Below are 25,616 nucleotides of genomic sequence, written 5' to 3' on the forward strand. Positions count from 1 at the left end.
TGTGTATTTCATTATAGTAGCGTCTTTGGCAGGGCCGTAACATCATTTCGTCACCCCCGCCAAAAGAACGTTGGTCTTGGGCCCGTCATATGCGCGAATTCTTTGTGAAAAAGTTGCATAAATTTTCACAAAGTACTCTATAATTTATGCTAATTCACGAAATATTTTTGGGCCCCCTTCAAGCTCGGCTCGGTGTGGCAGTTATGGCCCATTTTTGCTTAACGCTCTCGTTTTATCAGTTATCTCATTGTCGATTTTGTACCATTCTTACATTATCTACTATCTATTTCATCTTTCAATTTCGAATTGCATCTCCGTACTTACTGACGACGTCCCGATGAGTGTCAGTTGAAAACCGTAAAGTGAGTAAATAGCGAATATGATGTACCACGAGGAACTTATTTAAATCTTCACATTGAGCGTGATCTTTGTCATCATATTATGAAGAATTCCGTTCCTGAGTTGTATATTTCACGCAGCAATGCAATCGACTATTTGTTAATCGTTATCATATAGGAAACAATAGGGTTATCATATTTTGGAATCGCGGAAGGAGGACACTTTTAGCAAATCAAAAAAGTTAATTTACCGTAATTGCAAACAGCTGATTTTGTTATATTTACTCGAAATATTGCTGTGTTGAATAAAAAAAAAAGAAAAAAAATGGTGATCACTGTGTTTGACTCCCGCGTTACCCACTTTTCACTTTACTTGTGCGGTGTTGACTACGAAAAGGTTATTTTTCAGATGTTACTCCCGCGCAACCCGTCATCTATCTTCTAGACCGAAATTTAACGTCTTTCGTGGTCTTTTGGGGCACTTTAGGCTAAAAAGGAGGACAAATTGTCAAAAAGGAGGACGAATCCTATTATGACGTCACCTTCATCGAGAGATAATTGTGTTTATGCTGGTGACGTCATAATTATCGATACGTTTGTTGATATACAATGTTCTTTCCAATTCTCTACTAGTTGCTGACGAGTGTCAGCCGAAAATATTCGGGTTCATTTCAACATGATTATACTATTCAAACCTTCTTGTATGATTTAAATCTAACGAACATAGTTTCAGCGTTTATATATTATTGAACAGCAGCAGGCATAATCTGTATCCTGCGGATGTGTAGATGGGCAGTGTATTAATTGTATATTGAATCATATTAATTTACTGACGTATTTTATTAGCATAGTTTTACGTATGCGTGTGCGATACAACGCCTGGTTACGCGTAAACTTAACTCTTATGTTGGTTATTTCATGTCGACTCGGAATCAATATGTATTTCAAACAGCTAGCAAAATGTAATACATTTGAGTCAACCATCTTACTTCTAAAATTTAATTTGACTTGAACTGTGACTTGACTTGAGTCGATTCACCTCCAAAAATCGGGTGATTTGACTTGACTCGAGTAATTTTCGAAAATCCATTGACTTGACCTGACTCGAGACAAAATGTGCAATGACTCGGGATGATTTGTAACTCGAAGGTAGTGACTTGATCCAAACACTGATTCTATCTCCAATATAGATGAAGAGTGCGATGGGGAGGGTGCGAACGAACGAAAAGGTTCGGGTATATGCGAACACGAGCTTTACTGAAAGTTTCTTCCGGGACACAATAACGTCACGTTATATGATGTCAAACAGCAATTGAAACACAACTCATCCTGTTTACGCCCGTCTGTTGTCTACCTGACTAGTCATTAACCAGAGTATACGATTGGTGTCGATGGTTGGAGCGACATTTCCTATAGGTTCCTACCATGATATGATACAGTTTTGTGGTAAAATTCGAGTATATCTGGGGTAAGGTGCGTGTGGGCCTTCAAGGACCTCTAATTCGCACCCATTATTTTGTACTATTTTCGACTGTAAGTAATTTAGTGCATGAAGTTTCTCGAAAGGTCCAGCAATGATCTGCCATAATATGTTCATCTCATCTGCCCTGATATCTTTCTTTTGTTGTTTTGATGTCTTGGAGGAACCTTTACCCTTGCTAATCAACAAGATAATCATGAAATATATCAAGATGACTGAAAAGGAAGTAAACTTTCATGCTCGTGTTTGTTCCAAGTTTTTCATATGCAGATAGGAATTTTCAGACCAACTGTTTGTAGTTGGGAGCTTTGTGATCATCTAAAAAGTTTTATTTACTACATCTTAGGATAAATTCCATGCAGTGAACTCCTTCCTAGTATGAAATTGGAATCTTTCATCCGTATTCGAATCTGAAATCTATCAAAGATACCAGATTCAAGACGCATATGAATATTGTATTTAAGCTTTTCAAGGACAAATTTTATAGCTTTATACTCCTATGTAATCTTGATAGAATGATCAATGCATACCGGAGAATGTGTATTTCCGTTGTGCAAACTTACAAATGTTAGGCTTGACGTATTGCGTATCAGGTCATGTTAATATTCATAGAATGACTGAGAACGAAATGAGGGTTCCACATTGTCAATTATCTATTTATGCGCAGTATAAAATTAGAAACAACTACAATTTTCTTCCTACCAAGTGAAATATCCAAGGGTAAATAGGCCTACAGCAATTTTGGGCTTTTTAGGGACATAAATATATTTTGAACAAGAGCCAATCAGGCAAAACTATAATGTGATATTCGTAATCAGCAACCTCGAAAACCCCTGAAACGGCTCTCAGATGTTCTGCCAATTTTTTTACTTCATTTTGTTGGCCAGTGTTATCAACCTGGCCGATTATCGAGGCCGATATTTGAGACTTTCCCGATTATCGATATCGGCCTTTGAAGGTCGATTTTGCGGCCGATATTTTAGATCAAATAGATTTCAAAAATTGAAAATTAGTTTGAAAATTAATTGAAATTCTTCTTCGAATAGAAGAGGTCAATATTCAAGTAAGCCATGGTGACTCATCTACTAAATGCGCAATTCCAGGCATCTCAGTGCCGAAGATGTTACCACAAGACGAATGTGTTATGTTCTTGATCTTGTTTGAACAATAACTCAATACGACGAGGTTGCAATATGAAATCAGTATATTAACAGCCGAATAACTTTAAGACAGGCGACACGATCCATAGTGCAGTTAAACGAAAGACCACGAGACAACAGAACATAGGGTATAAATACAAGCACGACACACGAGGAAATAATGATTGGCTGTAATTACTAATCCTATAGAAAGAAAGAGTTGTACGACACTAAAACGTAAATGCACGAACATAACAGAATGCTACTGGACCATCGACAGAAGAGATCAATATGCTCAGAAAGATTTGATAAATTGGAGAGCAATAAGGATGTTGTGCTCGCAAGTCCGCTAGATCTTCGATATAAGTAGCATACATTTTCTTATGCAGTGACATTCAGCAAGGCCACAGGGTGGTTGAAAGAATAGGAAACACATCGAATTGAGAGCAGGCCAGCACCGAGGGATGCAGATTCAGCAACGCTTGCCAAACGTGCTGTGTTTTAGGGGTCAAATGTATATTTACCTCTTTGGCAATTCAGGTTACTTGGTCAGTGATCACAGGTACACTGAAACGGCACAGGTCTTGGGGTGTTCCGAGGCAAAATTTACGGCCAGCACCGAAATATCGGAGTGTGATAGTCCCGCACGAGCAGTTGTCAAACTCCTGGACTAAAGTACAGCAACGGCTTAAAGCGACTCTTATCTCACAATTGCGAAAAACACTGGACTCATCTCTGTAGCGTACGCTATATTTCTTATTAATAGCATACTATACTTTTGTCGGAGGGAATAGTACTGAAATTGAAAGCATCAATTCTCTAGATATGAGCAGCTACCCTAGAGAGAGAGAACAGAACAGTCTAGCTGCAGTATTGGAGAAATGGTGACGAAAATGAGGTTCAGGGTTGGTGCAATATCAATTCTTTTGGGATTCGGTGTTGTGTAGCCTTCAGCACAAGTCCCCCATCTTAGTGAGATGCATTTACTGATATTAATAGGCGGTAAGTAGTATTTTCGGTTATGAATCAACACGAATGTATTCAAATTAAATCTGCCGCTGTACGCTGACGACATGTCCAACTCCTCCCAACAAAAATGTTTCCACTGTATAGAGCCGTCAAAAGTTGCTCTCTTCGTGGTTTGGATTCGACACGTCTTCTGTTAATTAAAAAAGCACTCTGTGGTCACACACTTAGCGAAGAGTGTTATTTCCACCCGTGTATACCACCCCTGATATACGGGTGTGAATATACACCCATGCCACACGAAACCAGAACCTACCTTGGACTTATACCGAGGTATAAATCGAGTACAACATTGTAATCCAAATTATGCATGCAAATAGTGACGTAGGAAGTTGTGCACAGAGGCACGCGGGATTTATGACGGTGATATAAATCTGAGTTGGGTTGTGTTTTCGTGTAACATCCTTTTCGGTCCTTTGGGTGTGACTACAGACTCTTTTCGCCATAGTGTTACAAAATTTAACATTTCTGGAACGTGATGTTATCAGACGAACGACAGAAATTTCAACTTTAATCGCTGCGAATCGAATATTTTACATGCACATGACATGTCATACAATTAGCACAGATCATTAGGGCGAGTTTTTGCAATTTTTGCAACTTTTTTCTACAGCTTCCGGGAACTTCCTACATACTCAGAAGTTATGTAGTATGCTGTTTTAAGCTGTTTGGAGGATTCTTATATTGCAACTTTTTACAACTTTTCTCCATTTTTTTCATGCAACTTTTTGTAACATTTTCGATCTGTCATCAAATTATTTGCAACTTTTTTCAATTTTTCTTGCGACTAACTTTTTACTGGAAATATTTGGCACTATAAGTAAACAGATGTCTTGATTATTTCACTGTCGTTTAAATTTGAGGTCTTTTCTGATTTGACGTACATTTAGGCTAGACGTCCGAAAATTATGTTTTGACTGGGTCAGTTTTTTCAGGCTATTGATTTTGTTGAAGTCGCCAACAGTCGGTTTTGCTACAGTGCATTGAATAAGGATCGATTCTAGTATATCATATCCTAATAATTTCAAGGAACTTGTCCATAAATGCGACATTTTAGTGCAACTTTTGTGAAAAATAAATGCAACTTTCCACGGATTTGACTGCAACAAAAACTTGTCCTACTGATCATATACACGCATTTCATCAAATCGTATGGAGATTGCACCGAAAGAATGCAACTTCAGCATTAGTAAATAACTGATCAGATTCGTTATCTGTGCTATAGCGCCGACACCGGATCGACAACGACATAGATTACACCATCAGACTACACCGCTTGTAAGCAAAGAATTTCGGAGGATAACAACTGAAAGCAACATTGCGTCATGTTGCGGGTATGAACAGCGTGCGCAGTAATCGGACCATTCGTACGCTGAAGCAGTTGCCCGAAATACAATCATATTCTTGATGTCGCGTAGTAGACCAAGTCAGGTCTTAGGCACTAGGCAGGCAAGAGAATATTGTATCATTTAGCTATGCCGAAAATTTGTTATATTTCAACAGAATATGTGTCGATTTAATTTAAAAAATACGGCAATATTCTTGATTCAAGTCAATTATAAAAATAAAGGCATGTAAATATGCATTATTTCACGTTCATATAGCTATAGCTAAATGGCAGAATTTCTCACCGTAAATACAATTTATTTCAAATCCAAAATTTTATACTCCGATGATTTCGCTTCTGAGGATCGGAATTGAGCCAAATTTGCCATGAATCATTTTTCTTGGCAACCGAACAATTTCATGGGATAGCCAGTAAGATTTTTAAAAAAGTAATTTTTGAACAAACCTTATGGACACACATGAAATCGCACCATGTCATCTCGCGATCATATAGTTTTCATTTGACTCTGGCCAGCGTTAATCTCAGTGACACACACATAATAGCTTCAGTAATGGACTTGAAAATTGAACAATGAAGATTTTTGCCTTGGCTGTGTTGTGATCATCAAAATTAAGTACTTTCCCATTGCAACTTTCATATTTATTTCGAACAGTGCATTTTCTCTATCTCTCTATAACATAAAACATCTCCATGAGTTTAAACTATTATTTTCTGATTCTGTATGGCCTTTTCGGCCAAAGGGCCACATGCCATTGACGAACCATTGTGCGGGCCACTAGGTGCGCAAGGCGCGAAAATTTTTCATAGGTCAATAATATCGTTACTTGAGTATATTGCGGGTCTGCTGCATATCGCTGGGCTCAGTTTGCAAGGACACGGCTAATCGGCGCCGGGACATATCGATATCGAACAGTTCGCCAACATGCGTCAAACATTTTGTGCCTAAGCTTCATCGTCGGCGGTCTTTCTGCGAGCGCAAACGTAAGGTCGCATATTGGAAGACATTTTCTCTCACAATTGCGAATATAGTTTGACTCAATCTGGTATATTAGGTGGTATTTTTTCATTTTCAGGAGGGGGTAACAATATTAAAAGCAAGAAATCGAGTGATAACATATTGCGCGAAGCGTGAAAAAAAAATTACTTTAGATAAGTCCACCGCAAAATATTCTACTTTATTGTAATGTACCCATGGATCTGCCAATGCGTCGGAACCGATATTTTAGTTATCAACATCCAAAATGTTGTAGCAACACTAATCAAATATTTGGTTGGACTTGCAAGTTCAAAATCTGGGCAATCCATTTTTGAATATATAACTACTTTCGCAAATTACCTCGCGGGCCATTCAAAATCTTCTCGCGGGTCACGGGTCGGCCGCCCCTGGTCTAAGTCAATAAAAATGGGCATCCAAAATATGAAAAACTTCAAGCCCGACTCTGTCAGATTAATTATTATTATTTTAAATAATTAATTAAATCATGTTATGGTGCGAATAACAACGAAAGTAATTTGCATCACAGGCTTATTAATTTGGTCACCAACACAAGACAATCGATTAATTTAGCAAAAGATGACAAGATATTCACAAATTGTCTTATTTTCAATAAATATGTGAATAATCGGCGGTAGTAAAACAATTGTATTCAACGGAGTATAGGTAGGGTTACCATACGTCATCCTTTTTTCAGGGAATTGAAAATATCCTCCGAGGACGCCTAAATGTCCTCCTTGTTGGCAATTCGTTCTCATTTACTTTTTTTCATACTTTTGCGTAGAAGAAAATATTGCTAAGAACAATTTCTAAAACAGGTCTGTACTTCAGGGTATAAGCCCGGTCCAATGCTAAACTCATATAGAGGGATCCGATGTTGTTGTTATGGATTATTTTTTGATTGACGACTACAACGCAAGTGGTTTTGTTCGCCATATCCATAAATCAATAAAGTCAAATGTCTTGCTTCGTGGCGAGAACAAAATTCCACAAAGGATGGAAAAATTAACATGTCAGGCAAGTTCATTATCGCGGGAAGGTAAATCAATAAACTCAAATGTATTGCTTCGTGGCAAGAACAAAATTCCACAAAGGATGGAAAAATTAACATGTCAGGCACGTTCATTATCGCGGGAAGGATAATCTTCCTAAGGCAGTGGTTCCCAACCAGGGGGGAATTCCCCCCTTGGGGGGAATTTTGGAATTTTTAGGGGGGAATCTGGCCCAATTTTTTTAGGGGGAATCTGGCTTTGGCAATGTATCGGAAGATACACTGGGTTCTCAAGGTTTTTAGATTTTTATGGTATAGAACTGTTAAGTAGAATTTAGTTCTTTACAATTGTATGTTTCTTTGGCGGATTTCAAGCTAGGTGTATGTTCAAATGTCTTCCGTAGATATTACACCCCTGATAAAGTGAGGCTCACGAGACAATTTCGTTGGGTCCGCGACAGCCTCTCGATCAAATTGCTGCTAAGCAGGAAAACGTCAAGCCGAATTCAGCACAAGGACGCTAGTGAAATTGTTCAACTTTTAGGCCAACGGCTAACGTGAAAAGCATACCAAATCCATCGATTCGACTCAAGCCCATAGCAAGCGGACTTGGTGATTTTTTTTTCGTCAGCAGCTACCCGACCGGTCAAAAACAGGTCAAATTTGGCTGTACTTTACCAAAGATAGTGCGGTCCGCATTCGCCATAGTTTGGACATATCTGAATATGTTTGGCCATTAATTGCTCAGTCAACAAATGGTTGCGCGTTAAAAAGCACAGTTTTGGGCACAGGCAATTTTTTCATAGGGGGGGAATTTTAGCTCAAATATCGGCCAAGGGGGGCACGATACGAAAAAGGTTGGGAACCACTGTCCTAAGGTGTTTGTCATTTGGTACATAGCGGATCAAACTCGAGTTTGTGTCAACTGTGAAATTGTCGTTACTTTCGTCCAACGTGCTTGTGCGTGTAACGAGAGTAGCATTTGAAGCTTAAACAACAAGAAAGCGCGCAATAAAATATGCATCGTGCACGTAATGAAACTTTCATACAAAGCCGCATGCAGCTTGCGAGTAGGGCTGGGCATAATGATTCGAGTACTCAAATCTGAATCGAGCATTAATTTTAAGGATTCCAGTCGAGCAGTAAAAGACGATTTTTCGAGTACTGAAATTATACGCTCCACGCAACTGAAAGTTAATTTATCAACGAGCATTATATTTTCGATACTATTTTCACTGTTGAAGCCTTGAAACTTTGACTGACCGTACCGTAGCATACAATACATATAGTACAAAGCTACGAACGTTACAGGGAATAACACATTTCTGAAGTCATGATATTGCCACAACATCGTCACCATGTGTAATGAAATCGGTATGGTCGAAAAGATACCAAAGAATCTTTAATGGGGTGGATAACAGGCATTATATTCTATTCTTTGGGTGACATGAAAGATACATATTTGACATACGACGTTCGGTTATGACGTCATATTGAGTGATACTCCATTAATTGAAACGAATCGAAGCAGAATACGGGATGCAGAATCGAATCACCCGGGTACTCGATTTTGCACAGCCCTACTTGCGAGTTCCGGGTCGGCTAACGACAGCCAGGGAAATGTCCACAAAACAGTATGTTGCTGTAATAATACAGGCCTTACCACTCTTCACCATGTTGAAACCTCTTTTGTAAACCCTCGTCTGCATACGCCTGAATCTTTTCATCGCTATGTCAATAATGGGCGAGTAGAGGAATGGGTTGATGGCACTGTTTATCGGGAGCAGAATGATTGCTGTAATGACATACGCGATGTCTCCGATCGGAAAACCTGGCACGAAAGTAGAGTTTAAAGATCTTTCTATTTATAGTTCCCAAAGCAGTGGTCATTAACCAGAGGTTAAAGGAGCTCACGGGGTTCGCTGATCCAGTCTCGGGGCTTGGGCGTTGTTCAAGACACACATCCGACTCATGAGATTCGCAAAGATGCACCCCGCTTGTCTATTATTGACTCCGGGAATTAGTGATTAGGGCTAGGCACGATGTTTCGAGTACTCGAATAGAGTATTAATTTTAATGATTGGAGTCGAGTAGTGAAACACCACTTTTTCGAGTACTGAAATTATACGCTCCTCGCCACTGAAAGGTAATTTATCAATGAGAATTTTAGTTTCGATACTAATTTTCACTTTTGAAGCCTTGAAACCTTGATTGGTCGTATCGTGACATACGCAACATATAGTATGAAGCAGGGGTCGGCAACCTTTTGGTAGTCACGGGCCAAATTTCGCGTGTACAACTTTTTCGCGGGCCGGAATTTTTCTTAATACTATATTTTATGCTCACTTCGGTATATCATCCTACATTGCTGCAATCTCAATCATACCATTAACAAAACACATTTATTTACACTTCAACAACGCAGAATAAATGTGATAATTGACGCAGCTTCCTTTGAGAAAGGTTTTCAACTTCTGGTAACAAAGTCAGATGAAGCAAGAATCAGACCGTATTTTAAATGGGCGCCCGAAATAGAGATCTTAGCTTGCTCTTCGTGAATTTCATTGTTGATAACTATTGTTAACATGCGTACGTGCTACCAAAAATCGATGCAATTTCTTTTGCATTGTTGGTCAAGCTAGGATAAAGACCAATTTCAAGAACGTACTCTTTGTAAACTCATGCATCAATATGCTCTTTGTATGAAATTTGTCATTCAATTCAACTGCATCGCATTTCAAAACGGCCCATTTGAATTTTCAGGCAATGGTATTGGCGTCCACATTAAACGGAGTACTGAATAGTCGGAATTTATTTTGTAGAGAAGGAATTTAGGAAATGCGGGTGAATATTCAGCAATTAAATTTCGTATCACAGTTACAAATGTAGTGTTGGTACTAGGTTTTCTCTCATCCAGTATAGGAACGTGAGCATAATTTCTTTGTATTGTTGACATTCTTAGGGTCGCAGATTTGTTTCGAATGCGCCTCAACATCTCATGTATTCAGCTGTTTTCCCCGAAGTTGCAAATCCAATTTGTTCAGATGTGACGTTAAATGTACAAAGAAAGCAAGATTAGATAACCATTTTCGATTACAAGATTATGAGCGATATTTGTATTTTCGAGGAGAGTTGCTATTTCATTTCTCAGTTCGTCATTCGTGCCAGTATAGCTGCTCGACTTAATGCGCGAACATAGCAGATATACAGGACATCGCCATTTTATTCCTCTGCTTCTAATATTATCTGGCGTAAAGGTTGGTGATTCAGTTTGTGAGACCAAATCATAAAAACAGTTTTCATGATTGTGGCCAAAACACTATTCAGGTTTGTTGTCTTGGCGCACAATGCCTTCTGATGAATTTAACTATAAATAACTAACCTACGGAGGCTAGTTATCTATAATTAAACAGTGTAAGTTTGAGATTTTGTCATTGCGTCTGAGATGTTTCAAGCGTTTTTGGCGGGGGACATAGCCTATAGCGGTGACGATAAGTGCCTACCAACCTGGCGGCCCGGTTCGATTCCCGTCAGAGGTTTATCTGGGCTCCTCTTCCCCCGCGGTCGCCGTACTTACGGCGAGAAAAAAAGCTCATCAAAAGACCCGAGAGAAGAAAGAAAGCACTACCTAGGAATGGAAAGAACTAGTAGAAAGGGCCGCGGCTTCAAAAATGTCAACATCGAAAAGAACTGTGACATCGGGCACTCTAGGCCGAGGTGGATGTTAGAATAATAGGATCGCAACTGCGTGTCGTTCGACATCCTCCTATCTGTTCATGACATCGCATTGTGTCTTATCGCATTGCACATTGTGTGTGACTTGTTCAGATGAAAAATATAACCCAACGATTGATTGATTGATTGATTGATTCCAGCAAGCAGAGGAAGGACACCTTTATTGTCACACCCCATCAGAGTGGTAAACCCGTTAAAAAGTGTGGTACACCTTCGGTTGCGAGATACACCCGATTGATAAGTACTGATATAGGCTACTCTACAGACAATCTCCATCTCTTATTTCAACGACCTTCGTTTTATGGCGTAGCAATAGACTAATACGATGTAGGCTACTTATATCATAGCAATGCCGCATTCTTTCCAAGCAGTGATGCACTGCAGATTGGTACTCATTATAAAACGGCGGGCCGTATTTTTGTGATAACTAATTATGATGTCGCGGGCCGGACGATTTCGCTTGGCAGGCCGGATCCGGCCCGCGGGCCGTAGGTTGCCGACCCTTGGTATAAAGCTACGAATGTAACTGGAAATAGCTCATTCCCGAAAGGGTCGAAAAAATACCAAAGCATCTTTAGTGTGATAGATAGCAAGCATTTATTCTTTATGATGGCATAAAAGGTACATATTTGAGCATTCTGTTATGACGTCATAATGAGTAATACTCGATTACTCGAATCGACTCGAAGCATAATACGTGATCTATAATCAAATCACTCAGGTACACGATTTTTCCCTGCCCTATTAGTGATCAAATTGTGACTGCATGTGGAGGCGGTACGTGGAGTGGCGCACGCAGGGGAGGCTATGGGTTTCGAGATTGAAATCACCTGGTTTCAAAATACCGATTCTGTCTCTAATATTCATTTGCTCATTTGCAATTCAGCAATTCGCATTATACGATGTTGCGAGGCAATTTCCGTGGCTGAGCCTCGCATTTTCTAACTGGTCTTAGAAATAAAACAGCAGTCAAACCGATTTGCAGTATATATTCATTAAAATCTTTTTTGTTTTTTTCTGATAATCATGTTTCAAAGATTGTCTTCATGTTTTAATGTACTTTTATATATATAGCTTACTTTGAAATGCAATCAGGTAGATTTTAGCCGAACCACTGGCTAAAGTCAAACAGTTCAAAACTTGCGAATTGCTGGACGGTGGCTGAAGCAACCCTGATTAATATCACTCTAGCAGCTGCGAGCTGCGCAATAATACACGTGAGTAATAATAGTCGGTCGCTTGTTTTTCAGTTGTCACACGATTTCTCCGAACGAATTCGTGGGTGCGCCTCGGACTTACACGTGCACACTGCACAATTACAGTAATCCTTTCCCCAGTTGTGCAAGGGTTTCAATATGAATTCGACAAGTTCCAGACAATGAAAAGATTACGCACCGCTTACTGTTATAAAAGCCATGATGCAGATCGGCACCCAGCAAATAAAGTCCGTGATTATTATCCGAGTGACTTTATTCTGGACGGAACGAGACTTTATCTCCTTCGTGTTCCAACGTTCGACTCTTCTATACGTGGCTTTTCTATTTCGAAAAGTGGAAAGCAAATTCAGGGCCGAGAGGCTTCTATGGTGTGTATGACGGTGGTAATTACAAACGGGCACTTTTCGTATGAATCTATCTTGCGACGAACAAAGTAATGAAGTCACGAAAGCGCCGTCGTTGAATATAACTCCATATGCACAATTTTACTAATGTTTTGATAATTAAGCTGCAGAATGAATATAGATACACTCTGAGTCCACAAATCTTGAAGCCGTTTTGTCTCGCGGGCATATGGTGTTTTGCGATCCCATAGTTTGTAAAAGTAATAGGAACTTCCGTATTAGTAAGACTCATAGGCTAACCGTATTAGACTATAACAGTCGTTTACAGATTTCATGTCTATTTACTCACCTGAAAATCCCTATGTATCCGACCATGATGTATATGAAAGCACCGAAATTGAGCAAAATCAGGAACAAAGAATACTCCCAGGAATAGCCGACTTCCTGAACGGGAAAAAATCGAGGAAGACACACACCGTGTTCCGAGTAATATCCGAAATACATTTCGGGGACGTTTGAACTGTTCAGTACAGCCTGGGCTTGCAGCATCGAATCCCACGTATATGAAGACCTATATACAAAGCAAACACACAAATCATCATAGAATATCCATGTAGAGTAGATGTAGACCTACACGCGTTTTCAGATATTATCCAGCTCGTGTCGAAAGGGTTACGATAGTATATTGGATAAGTGCGGGATTAGATGATCGATAAAACTGGTCGAGACATATTTTAGGCGGACAAAGTAAGAGGGGTTTTGGGGGTTCTGAGGGGCGCTGATTCCGGATATGACCTTAGTTTTTTCATATTGGGTATTGTTTTGGAGATAACACATGGGGCTATTTTGACCGAAATCTTCCATATTTTCACGGTAAATGGATCGATAGAAAATCTGCTCAGTCGTACTATGAAGTTTAAAAATTCGATCTACTTGTTATTTATACACAGAGAAGACTCTTTTAGATCAAATCACAGCAACAGAACTATATTTAGGGGTATTAGATTTATCATAGTCACAGACTTTCACGGATCGTGCAATTGTGCATAAATAAACTCCAGTCATGTATATAAGTATTTACCTAGATACTCAAAAAACGTGGTATTAATTCAATCAGTTTTACGTCAACCACCTATTGTAACTTGTAATAATCAGTTGGAAGATATTAATTTAAATTTATTTTAAAGTACAATTGTTTTTGTACGATTTTCGCCTGTAAGCAATCATCTCATCTACCCTGATATTTTTTGTTGTTGTTTTGATGTCTTGGTGGAACCTCTCCCCTTGCTAATCAATAAGATGGCTAGGAAATACATCAGGATGACTGAACAGGAAGTGAACTTCCATGCTCATGTTTGTTCCAAGTTTTCCATATGCAGATACAAATTTTCCGACCAACTGTTTGTAGTTGGATGCTTTGTGATCATCTAAAAAGTTGTATTTACTACATCTTGAAAGAAATTCCATGCAGTTAACTCCTTACTAATACGAAATTGGAATCTTCCATCCGTATTCGAATCTAAAATCTATCAAATATTTAGGCTTCTCGTTTGATTGGGATCCTAGGTGTACCGACTTTGGGGACTCAGCAGAAAATAATCCATGCCCAAGTCAAAAGAAATGAGACGCATATGAGTATTGTAGTTACGCTTTTCAAGGACAAATTTTATAGCTTCATAGTTCTCCTTAATCTTGATAGAATGACGAATTGATACAGAAGTATATGTATTTCACTTGTGCAAAAGTACAATTTGTAGGCTTGACAAACTGCTTTTTTAACAAACAAATATTTCGCATCAGGTCATATTAATATTGATAGAATGAGTGAGAACAACATGAGGGTTCTTCATAGTCAATTACTCTGGTCTACAAACTTCAAGAATATCTTTTTGCGCCAAAAATGCTAATAATAATAATTTAGGTCAATTTTAGGTTGCTAAATCCGATACTGTGCTCAGAATTTCTCTATGACATCAGATTTTTTCGGTATGAATTTTTCTCATTTTATAATCAAATTCCGGATTTCGTTAGTGACATTACGGCTAGCGTACAGCAGCAACACATCAAGTTCTGTCATTGAAATTATCTATTATGAAACTTGGGTGGTGGTAGTACAGAATGAAAGAGTTTTCTGTGAACTCCAATCCAGTGGTTTTCTATCTTTTTTTCAATCAGGAGCTGTTTTCGACCCATAAAACTACACTGGTCTACAAATTTCCAAACACTTTTGCCCAGAAAATTTTAATGGTTGATGAAGGCTAATTTTAGGTTGCTGAATCTGATTATGTGCTCAGAATTTCTCTATCACGTCAAATTTTCTCGGTATGTATTTTTCTAATTTTCATAAACAATCAAATTTAGGCTTTCTTTAGTGACATTACGATGAGCGTACAACAGCATTAGATCAAATATTGTTATTGAAATCATTCGTAATGATGAAACCTGGGTTGTTACAGAACAGAATAACTGAGTTTTTTGTGAACTCCAATCCAGTGGTTTTCAATCTTTTTTTTCAATCAGGACCTCTTTTCGGTCCATAAAATTATATTTTTAGTCGCTAGCAGTTATCACCTTTATGTAACACTCTTCCGTCAAGATTGTGATTGGTAGCGTCATTTAGTATCTGTCCTGCTGACTTAATCGATCATTGCATTCTGTGACAGTACGCTGCTCTTTCGTAAAACGTAAAAGTTCGCAAATTATAATATATTGCTAGTATATCATGTGGAAGAGAATTTTTCACTCGGGCACATGACTCAAATATGGGGCTATATAAGCTTGTTTTGAAACAGTAAGACACATGATCTCTGTTTATCCAGGGGAAAAAGTGCTTATCACGATAACTTGGAAGAATTTATCATCATTTATCTCCGCCTGTACTTATCGTGCTAGTTTTTCTCTAGTTTCCATATATTGTGACATTTTATCGGAATCGATGAAAGCTGTTTCTGAACTGTTTTTCTTATGGTTTATTGCCATGATATAAAGGTCTTCTTCTTGCATTGTCAATTATAGACAACCATGAATTGAGACTGCTTGCTAACAGTTCAGCACGATACCTGAAGTGCATGTTCGTGGTACTTCACAATACAAATAAATATACATCGGTTCTAGGATAGTCGATCCGTCTCGACATAGGACATACTGTGGCCTACACCAAATAAGATGTTTTATATGCTGGAACTGGGCAAGAGATGAGCATTGGTAAATTTCTTGTCATGTTACTGAATGGTTCCCGGGCTTTGTGTTTGTGTTTCGCATGAATAAACGCCAGTAACAAAAATCAAAAGCTTATACATTTTTTGCGGTTTCTGATTTGCCGTAATACTTTTTTATGAACCAAAGTAATTGATCGGCGTTGCTACTCAAGTAGAACAAGTAACGCGTTACATTTCTACTCAATTACAAGTAGAAGTACTAATTTCCAAGACCTATCAAAAGTGGGCTACTTCAAGTGGAAGATGAAACGAAAGGTCTCCGAAGTACTAAAGTCAGTAAGTCCAAGTATATATGGTCGGGAGGGCGGTCGCATACTTTCAGCAGTTAGTCGGAGGCGGCTACATACGAAATCGCAAGATGTATCTTCTCGGCTAACGCAAAGTGTCTATAATGACACTACACAGTACACATTGGTAGAATATTCGGAAAGATATTCAGATACCATATGCTTCAGGGGCTATATCACGCAACGCGAAAGAGAATGAAACTCATGAGAGTGTGGCAATCTTTTCTCTAAACTACTTTCAAAATCCAGATTGCAAAAGTGAATAGTTTATCCAAAATACTGTTCAGGTAGAAGTGGAAGTAGTTTGGAGACATATCAACTTCAGCAAGTAGTGCAAGTATAAGTTTTATCTACTTGAGTACCCTGAAAAATTTGTAAAAATCGAAATATATAGTATCTCCAAAACGTGACGTGATAGAACAAAAATAACGCCAGATTCGGATTCAGCGTCCCGAGTACTACAAAGTAGGTACAAATTATCCAAAGGAATATTGGCGCAAAAATCGTGTAGACCAGTGTTATCTATTTATGCGCAGTATGAAATTAGAAACAATTACGATTTTCTTCCAATCAAGTGAATTATTCAAGCGTGAATACAGCAATTTTGGGCTCTTTTGGGGATAAAAGTATCTTCTGAACAAGAGTCAATCTGGCAAAAATAACGTTATCTTCGTAATCAGAACCTCGAAAACCCCAGAAACGGATCTCACATATTCTGCCATTTTTTCCAATTTGTTGACCAGTGTAATGATTCATAACCAACGATCTCAACATAAATCTATCGCTGCACTAGCTTCACCGAAATAGCGAATATTGACCAAAAGTTCACATACGGCAGCACAGCTGCAACAACAGTGGGTATGGGTGTTTGCGTAAAGGACCTTTGCAGTCGAAAAATACGATGAATACAACAAAACCACCGATGGGTAGCGAGTTCGAGTCCGACGGAGTGTTGGAACTTTATTGAGGCTTCTCCTCGCCATGTAACTATTCAGGATCGAAACAGCACATCGTCGGCCCCCTCCAAACGTTGGTCTTTGGCCCCCATATGGTGACAAACCAAATTTCTGGGTAAGGGCTTCTCCTCCCAGACCCCCCATAACGCTATAACTTTCTACCGTTACTTCTCAGCGAGATTTGTTGTAAAGTTTAGTGAGTCAGGTTGTATCGCCCAAAATTTCTACAATTCATGATCGAAGATTGCATATATCTTGATATCATTTTTTATCGTATCTCTGCTCACGTAATCAGATTTACCGGCAGAGCTGAGTTAGGTGTCTTGGAAAATGTAGGGCCAGTAAATAATAATTAAAGATATTCGGGCGGACCGGTTGTTATAATGACTGCGTTACATGATGTTATTTCGTTACCTACTGTCTGCTGCGTCAAAAATATTGAAATCGCCCAAATGTACTAAACAAAAAAGATGTACACTTGAAAACGTTGCATAAATTTGCGAAAAAATGCTCAGTAATTTATGTTAATTCACGAAATAATTTTTGACCTCCTTCGAGATCGCCTCCCCCCGAATTGGGGAGTTTGGGGTGCGGCAGTTACAGTCTTGCATGTAATCCAACCATGTGTCTCGCAAAAAGCTTAGAATGAAAGTGGGCCTGCTACAAGTTGACAGTTTAGGAATCATGATGAGGAATATCGTCCAGATGTAAATGACCAATTGACCATAGTAGTCGGAACGTCATGAATACCAAAGCAACTTTGCTGATTACTCGTAACTATGGATCTTAAAATCATCAAGGCAGTTTCGGATATGACTCATTGACTCATGAAACATTAAGCCTCATCGAAAAGAATTCCCAGATGTGAAAGAAAATGCCATACCCCACTGCTCTGCTGAAATTACTTTCGGGGCCAGTCAGCGCCACAAGCTTTTTCGTGAAAGCAGTCATATCCTTCTTACAGGCAACTCCGAAAAACGGATTGCTAGCAAACCTGGTAAGTATAAAAAGTCAACGCAGCCCACAAAAATGCGACGCTAGTATCCGACTCACCAAACGCACGACTGAAAGTATTCCACGGCAGATGGCGCAAGTGGAACTGTGGCCAGAATAATCGAAACGACCCATGCAAACATTATTGACGCGATAACGGTAGAGTATTTCTTCATGACAAGAGGCCTGAAACAGCATGAATACTAAACTGACGACACACAGCTAGAGATACACATCTTTACCGGTAGACTGCATGTAGTCTATGTGACGTCATTATGAGCAGAATGAAGACGGAAGTTTCGGTTCCTATGACAGCAATCACGCCCAAGCCTGCGCAGGTGGCACTGCTCCGCCATGCCAAGTCTGCCTGGCAGTATTTCGTAACAGCGGCGTCTTTAATTCCGAGGGACAGCAGGTATATCTACCAAAGGATCAACGTAAAACTTAGTGGTTGGACGGAATGCGCATGTACCCTAGGCTACGTCATGACATCACTGAACCGGATGAAACAAGAGGAAGAAAATATCGGTTAAAACGAGGTAAGAAATTAGGCTATTGGCACCCTTCTGTCATGTCCCTAATTCTGAAGTCTGCTAAGTCATGTTCATTAAGGTATTGACTCATACGTCTCAAACAAATATGCTACCGATACGTATATTGTAGAAGTGGTAAACCATTTAATTAATTTTTCACCCATATTACGTCAAAATTAGAATCAATTACCAGCCTTCTAAATTATGATTTGAATTCTGCATGTAAGTGTAGCATATCTTCTAGTGCGGGGAGGCGTACTGCGTCCCCGGTTCAGAGCCACTATATATGAAGCCTTCTAACTCTGTGTCTATATCAGGGGTCACCAACACGCGACCCGCGAGATCATATTTTGCGGCCCGGAAGAACGCTTAGTAAAGCATTCTGTAATGCTGAAATAGATTTCATTTTAAAATATTGTTGTTGTTGTTGTTCAAAATAAGCTATTCTCCTGTGCCCAATATCATTATTCCTCACAAGGGAGCTTGATGGTAATGGCATGCCATAGAGGGGGAATTAGCTGATATTAATGGACATGGACATATGGGCATATTGACTTGACGTGCAACGACCCAGACACTGCCTAGACCGCGACGCTTAGAAAACGACTTGGGGCTTCCCCACAAGATTAGGCCTTACGAGGAGATAGATTTCCAGCTAGTTCCGTGTTTAGCTAACCCCAATATCGATGCTTTAGTCGCTGAAAAGTGTTGTCAAAGGAGAATCAATTGTATGATATATTTCCTGGCATCATACTCATATTACATGGTACAACACGTATAAAACATAAAGATAGCACGGATACGTGAAATGCTCATTCATCATAAAATTTCAGGTTACCCCCATTAGAAGATCCGCAAATGCAAGGTTCAGGATCAGTGTTCGGTTTGTGAGGGTAACCTGGCATCGTTCGGCATTCTTTTTTCTAATCGATGAGATCTGGTGACAAATAACTGCCACATTTCCCAATGTTGATATAAATCCTGAAAAAGACGTTGAATAAAATTAAAGAAATGCTTTACGGCGACAGAAGAATAAAGTGATATGATACAGACAATAAATGAAGACTATACAATATACACATCCGCAATCGACGAAAATCGAATAGAAAGTTCGGGAGTGATTGGTCCGGTGTAATTCGGCAACGTAAGCTCTAATTACCTCGTTTACGGTCACTCTATTTTTGACAAGCTATGGAGGCTCAGTAAAACCAGGCTGCACAACGTTGGATGGCTATGGTTGCTCACATAGGTCGCGCCAGCGTGTCAAAATGAAAGCATGTACAATTGTACACTGTACAAATGCAGGTGCAGCTACTCAGTCTTGAAATTGGCTAGATAATTACGTTTCGGCGGTTTCGCCATTTGGTTCCCGAAATGCTAAAAATAACACAGCGTGGGACTATAAGCTTACGTCTTAACGGTCTATAGGCTAGACCAGACAATGTATTCTAAGGCTTCGGACTACATTGCTACATTGATATAGATCGGAGTGAAATAACGGTGTCTATAGCCTTCTTCCTACGGATATTGCCTCGAAATTAAGTTATACAGTAGCCAACAGCCTGGGCGGATTGATTTGTTATGATAGAATAAACATATCAGATCAGGATGGACCCCGTACGCCCAGCGCTAAAACAGCACTTCGTCAGCCTCCCCCTAACAAAAAAATTGCTATTCAGGATTGAAATTGGCCTATAATGTTGCTATTTATTTGTCATCCTCTCTCAGTCCACGAGGTCATATTTTCTGGTAGAGCTGAGGGAGGTGGTGACTTCAGAAGCAAGCGCAGGACTGTTCTGCGCCTGCGGAAAATAATTGTTGTTGCGGGTCAAGCTCACAGCAGAGAATTGTGAAATATTCACGAACGGAAAGCTCAATATTCCGAGCTAATTTTTCTAACAATGCAAACAAAACTTTTGAAAAAGGCAAGATGTAGCCTATGCTCGCTTAGTGGTGGATTCCTGTTCGCTCTGCCCACACCATGAAGAGTGCGGGCCGAGGTTTAGATGGCAGGAGTTTCAACCAAAGATGTTGTATGGACGTGAACCAAATTGAAATATAAATGAAAAAGGTTCACAGGGCGAAACCGACCAAGGTTAGCTTGCGAAGGCGAACCTATAGATTTCCGAGGTTCACGCACCGAACGCGAACATGAACCTCACGTTCACACAATCCCTACTGATTTCACACATCGCCATATATCGATATCGGCATGTGACAACTTACCAAATATCCACAAAAATGCAGCAAGTATTCGCGAGGAAATCAGCTTTTCGTCGGAAGAAAATATATCCTGTATGCAACCATCACATTCATCTCTGGCGCCCATGCAATCGACATGTTTGTCACATTTCTAAATATAAGAAAGAACACCTGTTAGAAATGAAACATACATTATCGTCAGCTGGTGTAGGCCGGCAACGTGCAAGACTACAATTCATACATCATGATCTCCACCAACCTGGCTCATTGGGACGAACAGTGTTGATCCTTCGTCGTCACAGTAAAAATGAGTGTCTCTCGAACAGTTCACCTCATCACTCATGTCATGGCATTCCTGGAAGTCAGAGGAATCTGATGGACATGGCATTTTCCATATATTTTTTTAATTTCTAAAACAAATCCTTTATCGTTTCAGTGAATTCTATTTTGGTCATTTTCCGATTGAATATTTCCCGTATCAAGAGTTGAGAGCAGTGGCTTTTAACCGGTGTACCATTCCCTGAGGTTTCGCGCAAGACTTGGACAACTAGAAAATTTTCAGCTTTTCCAAATGAGATTAGAATTAGATTACTGTCATTTCGCTCTAACTTAGTGAAATAAGACAAATACGATTATCTAGTTGTCCAGGTCTGGTTCCGCGGAGGTTACGAGGTGCGCTCAATTCATACATATGGTTTGTGACGATACGCCCATCTTGGCCGGCATGGGTTGCAGGTAAGGCCAGTAGTGAAATTGTGATCGCTGTGGTGTTACGTCCCGTGAAGTGGTGTGCGTAATGAAGTTTGGGGTACCAAATCGAAACCATATCCATAGGAAATGACATTTCAATTTATCTATATAGTAATGTATTAGATGAGTAATTAGACGCTTAATGAAGTAGATTTTTGATCTTATGACAGAAAATGAAAGGGTATTTCGCTATACACGGGAATTTACCCATTTGCAATTGTCTAGCATTTGCTTTCCGTATATATGAATAACTACATTTTGGTCCCTTTTTCCTGAAAATTGTGATCTGAGCGTTTGAATCTTCCACCTTCTCGGAGTTTGGCGTGAGTTTGGGAGTAACTTCTTACTAATGGTGACTAGAGGTACGACGCGACAGTGTCGTCGGAGACAATGAATATGTGACATGTATGAACACTGAGCATGCTCGACATTTGCTTTCGATAGCAATGTGCAGGATAATACAATTATGTATTCATTTACTCCGCATTGCGTCTCGTACCGTATGTTTGACACGCCATATATAGTTGGACTGTGAAGTACATTTAGAAAAACAATCACAATTGCTAAAATATATTGGAGAACAAATCAATGGAACGGAGGATGGTTAGGCCGGGCAGAGCGGTTAATCGTGCAAGTTATTAATGATATGGGGCTATATTGACAACTCCAACTAAGAATATTTAGGATTAAAATTACAATATCAAATAAGTGAGTTTCAACCTTACCCCATTGGACCTTCCATCGTAATATAAAGGATTGGAGTCCTTGACACTCACAATTGGCAACACCTGGTGTTATAATCTACTTATTACTCACTATATGAAGATCACAGCGATGGTTCTTGGGTATATGGATAGGGAGAGTTGCACTCGCAAGGTCATTGCAATAAAACCTGAAAATAGACATGTTGTGCGATAAAACAGGATTCTGGTTATTGTAATGCGCAAGATGTAAGTCACGAGGTATTTGCGATCTAAATAAAGGAGAGATCAAGTAAAAACGACCCGAAGTCTACTCCGGTTCATGTAATATTGACTAATGAAAAGAACAACCAATCAGAGCCAAGATAAAAGTGATACAACAGCTTATGCTGACAGGTTAAGCTTACCTTCCCGGACAATTCATTTCATCCTGTGAGGCTTCAGGATTTGTCTTGTTGCAGGTCGGGATGCCATCGCATATCTCCCCTCCTACCAGATAATAGTCTAATCCATCACATCTAAAATATTTGAACTTGTTTCAAACAGATGAGCTTTAGGTTGCGGATGTTATTTAAAAGCAGGGCCGAAACAGCACGTTAGCCCCAGCCCAAAAAAATACGTTGGTCTTGGGCCCCCATCAGGTGATAAAGCAAGCATATTCGGGTGGACCCGTTGGTATAATAACTTCGTTACAGGATGTTATTTCGTGACCTCTGTCTGTTATGATGACAAAAGATTTTGAATTTCGTGACCTCTGTCTGTTATGATGACAAAAGATTTTGAAATCGCCCAAACGTACTAAACTGAAAGACGCACGCGATTTCAAATTGGTATTTCTTCACAGATGATAAATAGTTTTTCTCTGTTTTGTGGGGTTCAGATTGCCAGGACAGGGGCATTCGGCGCCAGCCAAGGTTTTTGACCAAGGTTTTCTCGCTGCCGATCGTTCTGGCACACTTCTCAGAGTCGCATGTTACATGGCTTGAAACTTCATACGTCATGGTGTGTCGTGGCGCGGTAATGACCGTTGCCCATTTCCATAAATCATGCGTATTTTTCTTGGGGTGGGGGAGGGGACCCAATAATCAAGATAAATGGCAACTTTAAATCGTGTAGCGCGAAAATTTGTAAAAGTTGCATCAGTATTAAAAAAAGTCTACAATTTATGGTAATTCACGAAATAATCTTGGGCTCCAATCGAGCTCCCCTCCCAACTAAGGGGTTCGGGGTTCGAAAGTTACGGTCCTGTTTAAATGAAGCAGTTATCGCAAGATACATAATGTTGGGATGATTAAGATGAACACTGCCGATTGACCACAAAAATGCAATTTGGGTGCACGACTCTGTAGTCCAGTGGTTCCCAACCTTTTTATCCTAATTCCCCACTTCCGATTTATTCGGAGCCTTCATTCCCACCTAAAATCTCTATATCCATATCTACCCTTTAAAGTGCTAGCTCCAATAATTTTGCCAGACTTTTCTTAGTAGTAGTTAAGATCCCCGGAATTGATCAGCACACAATAAAATTAACGCAGAAGTGAACTGGAAACCGTAAACGCACCTCCGTAAATATATGTATCTACCCCGGCGCGCAGCCAACAGAAAAATAGGAGGGGTTGAAAACTTTCCAAATACCTACGTAAATGCCGAATAATACATGGGTCAGATAAACTTCTTGATGTTGACGATATATATATATATAAGCCGCCGTAAACTACGTTTTCGCACGATACTAAAATAACTTGAAATAACATATGTAATCTCATTGGTACCGAGTCAGGATGTGCTATCAATTAGCGAGTCCACGATCTCCCTTGAATACATGTTCAGCAATATGAGCTCTTATTACAACGAATCAGAATTTTTCCACCACTACGTTTCGTGACCCATGATGGTGCACAAATGAATAAAAACATTTCTGGAGGTCGCGTGTCGCTATCCAGGCGATTCTCGCTAATTGGAGGCACTGATAATATGAATCGCTGAATTGCAAATGAGCTATGAAATATTCGGTCGGCATTTCAAAACGACATTTAATAAAGGAGAATATTACTGTAGAGATTTTTTCAAAAGTGAGTCAATATTTCCCACCAGAAATCCCGAAATTCCCCACCGTTTCGGAACCACTGCTGTAGTCTGTACCAATTCAGGGTATATGAAACGGAGGAATATAGGAGAGGCAGTCATACTTTCCCTTGTTTTGGCAAAACGTGTAATTTTTGGGACAGTCTTCCCTCCTTGTATTCGAACCACATTCGTCTGATATATCGTCGCAAGTCGGTATACCATCGCAAGCATCCGCGTAGTAAGGATGGAATAGCATGCTCCATTCCATGCCAAATTGATTCTTGTAATCATCTTGCAACGACGCTGAAGATAAGTTCATCAGTTACAGATGTAGAATCATCAATGTACAGGGAGATAATAAAATACGATAATCCTTCATGCGCGTATAGTGGATAGGCAGTCGAATTACAAATTTGTCTGAAAAGATATCAAGGGAGCTTGATCCAGGTGCATATAGCAGTGTTGACTGAAGTCATGACTTGACTGGACGTTTCAGAAATGTGGATTGACTCGTGACTCGAGGCCAAATTTCCGAGTCAATTTCAAGTAATCGGTGTCGACTAAATCGCTTTATCTTGTATAGTGTTCGGCTTGTTAGCGATACGCTGGTGTGAGCTGTGAGAGCAATGAATCAATCAAAGAATGTGCGTTTTACCGAGCCTTTTTACCGAGTAAATTAGTAGTAGTTGTTTAGGTGGATTGTGGATTTGCATCATATAAATTGGCGTCAAGATTCTGAGGTTTCGTATTCTATGCCGTATTATAGTTGATGATAAAAGACTGGGATATACCGCTACTTGCACAGTTTATCAGTTCTACGTATGCCTGGGCAATACAACGCCTATTCTGCGTGTATCTTCGTTCCCCGATTTGGAATAAATGGGTACTCAATCTGTATTTAAAACAGCAAGCAAAATGCAATGACTTTTAATCATTCCTCGTACTTCGCAAATTCAACTTTACTTGACTCGTGACTTGACTCGTGACTTGATTCGAGTCCCCTCCAAAATCGAGTGACTTGACTCGAGTCACCTTTGAAAATCGATTGACTTGAATCGACTCAAGTCAAAATGTGCAATGACTCGAGATGACTTGTGACACGAAGGTAGTTACTTGTCCTAACACTGGTATATAGCACCGTATTTATATTAACATATTCAAATATTATACCGGGGCCTATACCGTAGGCCCCGATTATACATACATGCAAACAAGTCGATCACAATTCTAATTTTAATAACCAGCAATGATAATTCATTTTGTTCGTACTTACTTCTATTAATCTTTGGCCATGAAT

The 25,616-nt window shown here is 39.6% G+C and overlaps 1 protein-coding gene and 2 long non-coding RNA genes across 3 annotated transcripts; all 3 read right to left on the bottom strand.

The window, feature by feature from the left end:
• Positions 1 to 3,004: 3,004 nt before the first annotated feature.
• On the bottom strand, positions 3,005 to 21,650 carry LOC145450414 (G-protein coupled receptor GRL101-like). The gene is made up of 11 exons (XM_080328940.1): positions 21,495 to 21,650; positions 21,061 to 21,156; positions 20,826 to 20,952; positions 19,438 to 19,580; positions 18,309 to 18,487; positions 18,127 to 18,252; positions 17,957 to 18,067; positions 12,962 to 13,183; positions 12,447 to 12,589; positions 8,980 to 9,147; positions 3,005 to 4,116 (listed from the first exon to the last, which is right to left on the bottom strand). The coding sequence occupies exons 1-11, from the start codon at positions 21,525 to 21,527 to the stop codon at positions 4,076 to 4,078; spliced, it is 1,389 nt and encodes a 462-aa protein (XP_080185066.1). The 5' UTR covers positions 21,528 to 21,650; the 3' UTR covers positions 3,005 to 4,075.
• LOC145450456 (uncharacterized) lies at positions 4,720 to 8,973 on the bottom strand. The gene is made up of 2 exons (XR_013918492.1): positions 8,186 to 8,973; positions 4,720 to 7,469 (listed from the first exon to the last, which is right to left on the bottom strand). It is a non-coding gene; the product is annotated as an uncharacterized LOC145450456 (long non-coding RNA).
• Positions 9,449 to 12,436, bottom strand: LOC145450452 (uncharacterized). The gene is made up of 2 exons (XR_013918490.1): positions 10,962 to 12,436; positions 9,449 to 10,793 (listed from the first exon to the last, which is right to left on the bottom strand). It is a non-coding gene; the product is annotated as an uncharacterized LOC145450452 (long non-coding RNA).
• Positions 21,651 to 25,616: the final 3,966 nt, after the last annotated feature.

Source organism: Botryllus schlosseri, chromosome 11, assembly GCF_051294905.1.
Source record: "Botryllus schlosseri isolate E-star chromosome 11, Bs_hap1, whole genome shotgun sequence".
In the NCBI taxonomy this organism is placed as follows: Eukaryota; Metazoa; Chordata; class Ascidiacea; order Stolidobranchia; family Styelidae; genus Botryllus; species Botryllus schlosseri.

Coding starts and splice junctions, on each gene's coding strand:
- LOC145450414 (XM_080328940.1), bottom strand. CDS start 21,527: ATGCCGGCCAAGATGGGCGTATCGTCACAAACC. Junction 18,253..18,308: donor AGACTACATGCAGTCTACCG/GTAAAGATGTGT, acceptor ATGCTGTTTCAG/GCCTCTTGTCATGAAGAAAT. Junction 18,068..18,126: donor TACTTTCAGTCGTGCGTTTG/GTGAGTCGGATA, acceptor TATACTTACCAG/GTTTGCTAGCAATCCGTTTT.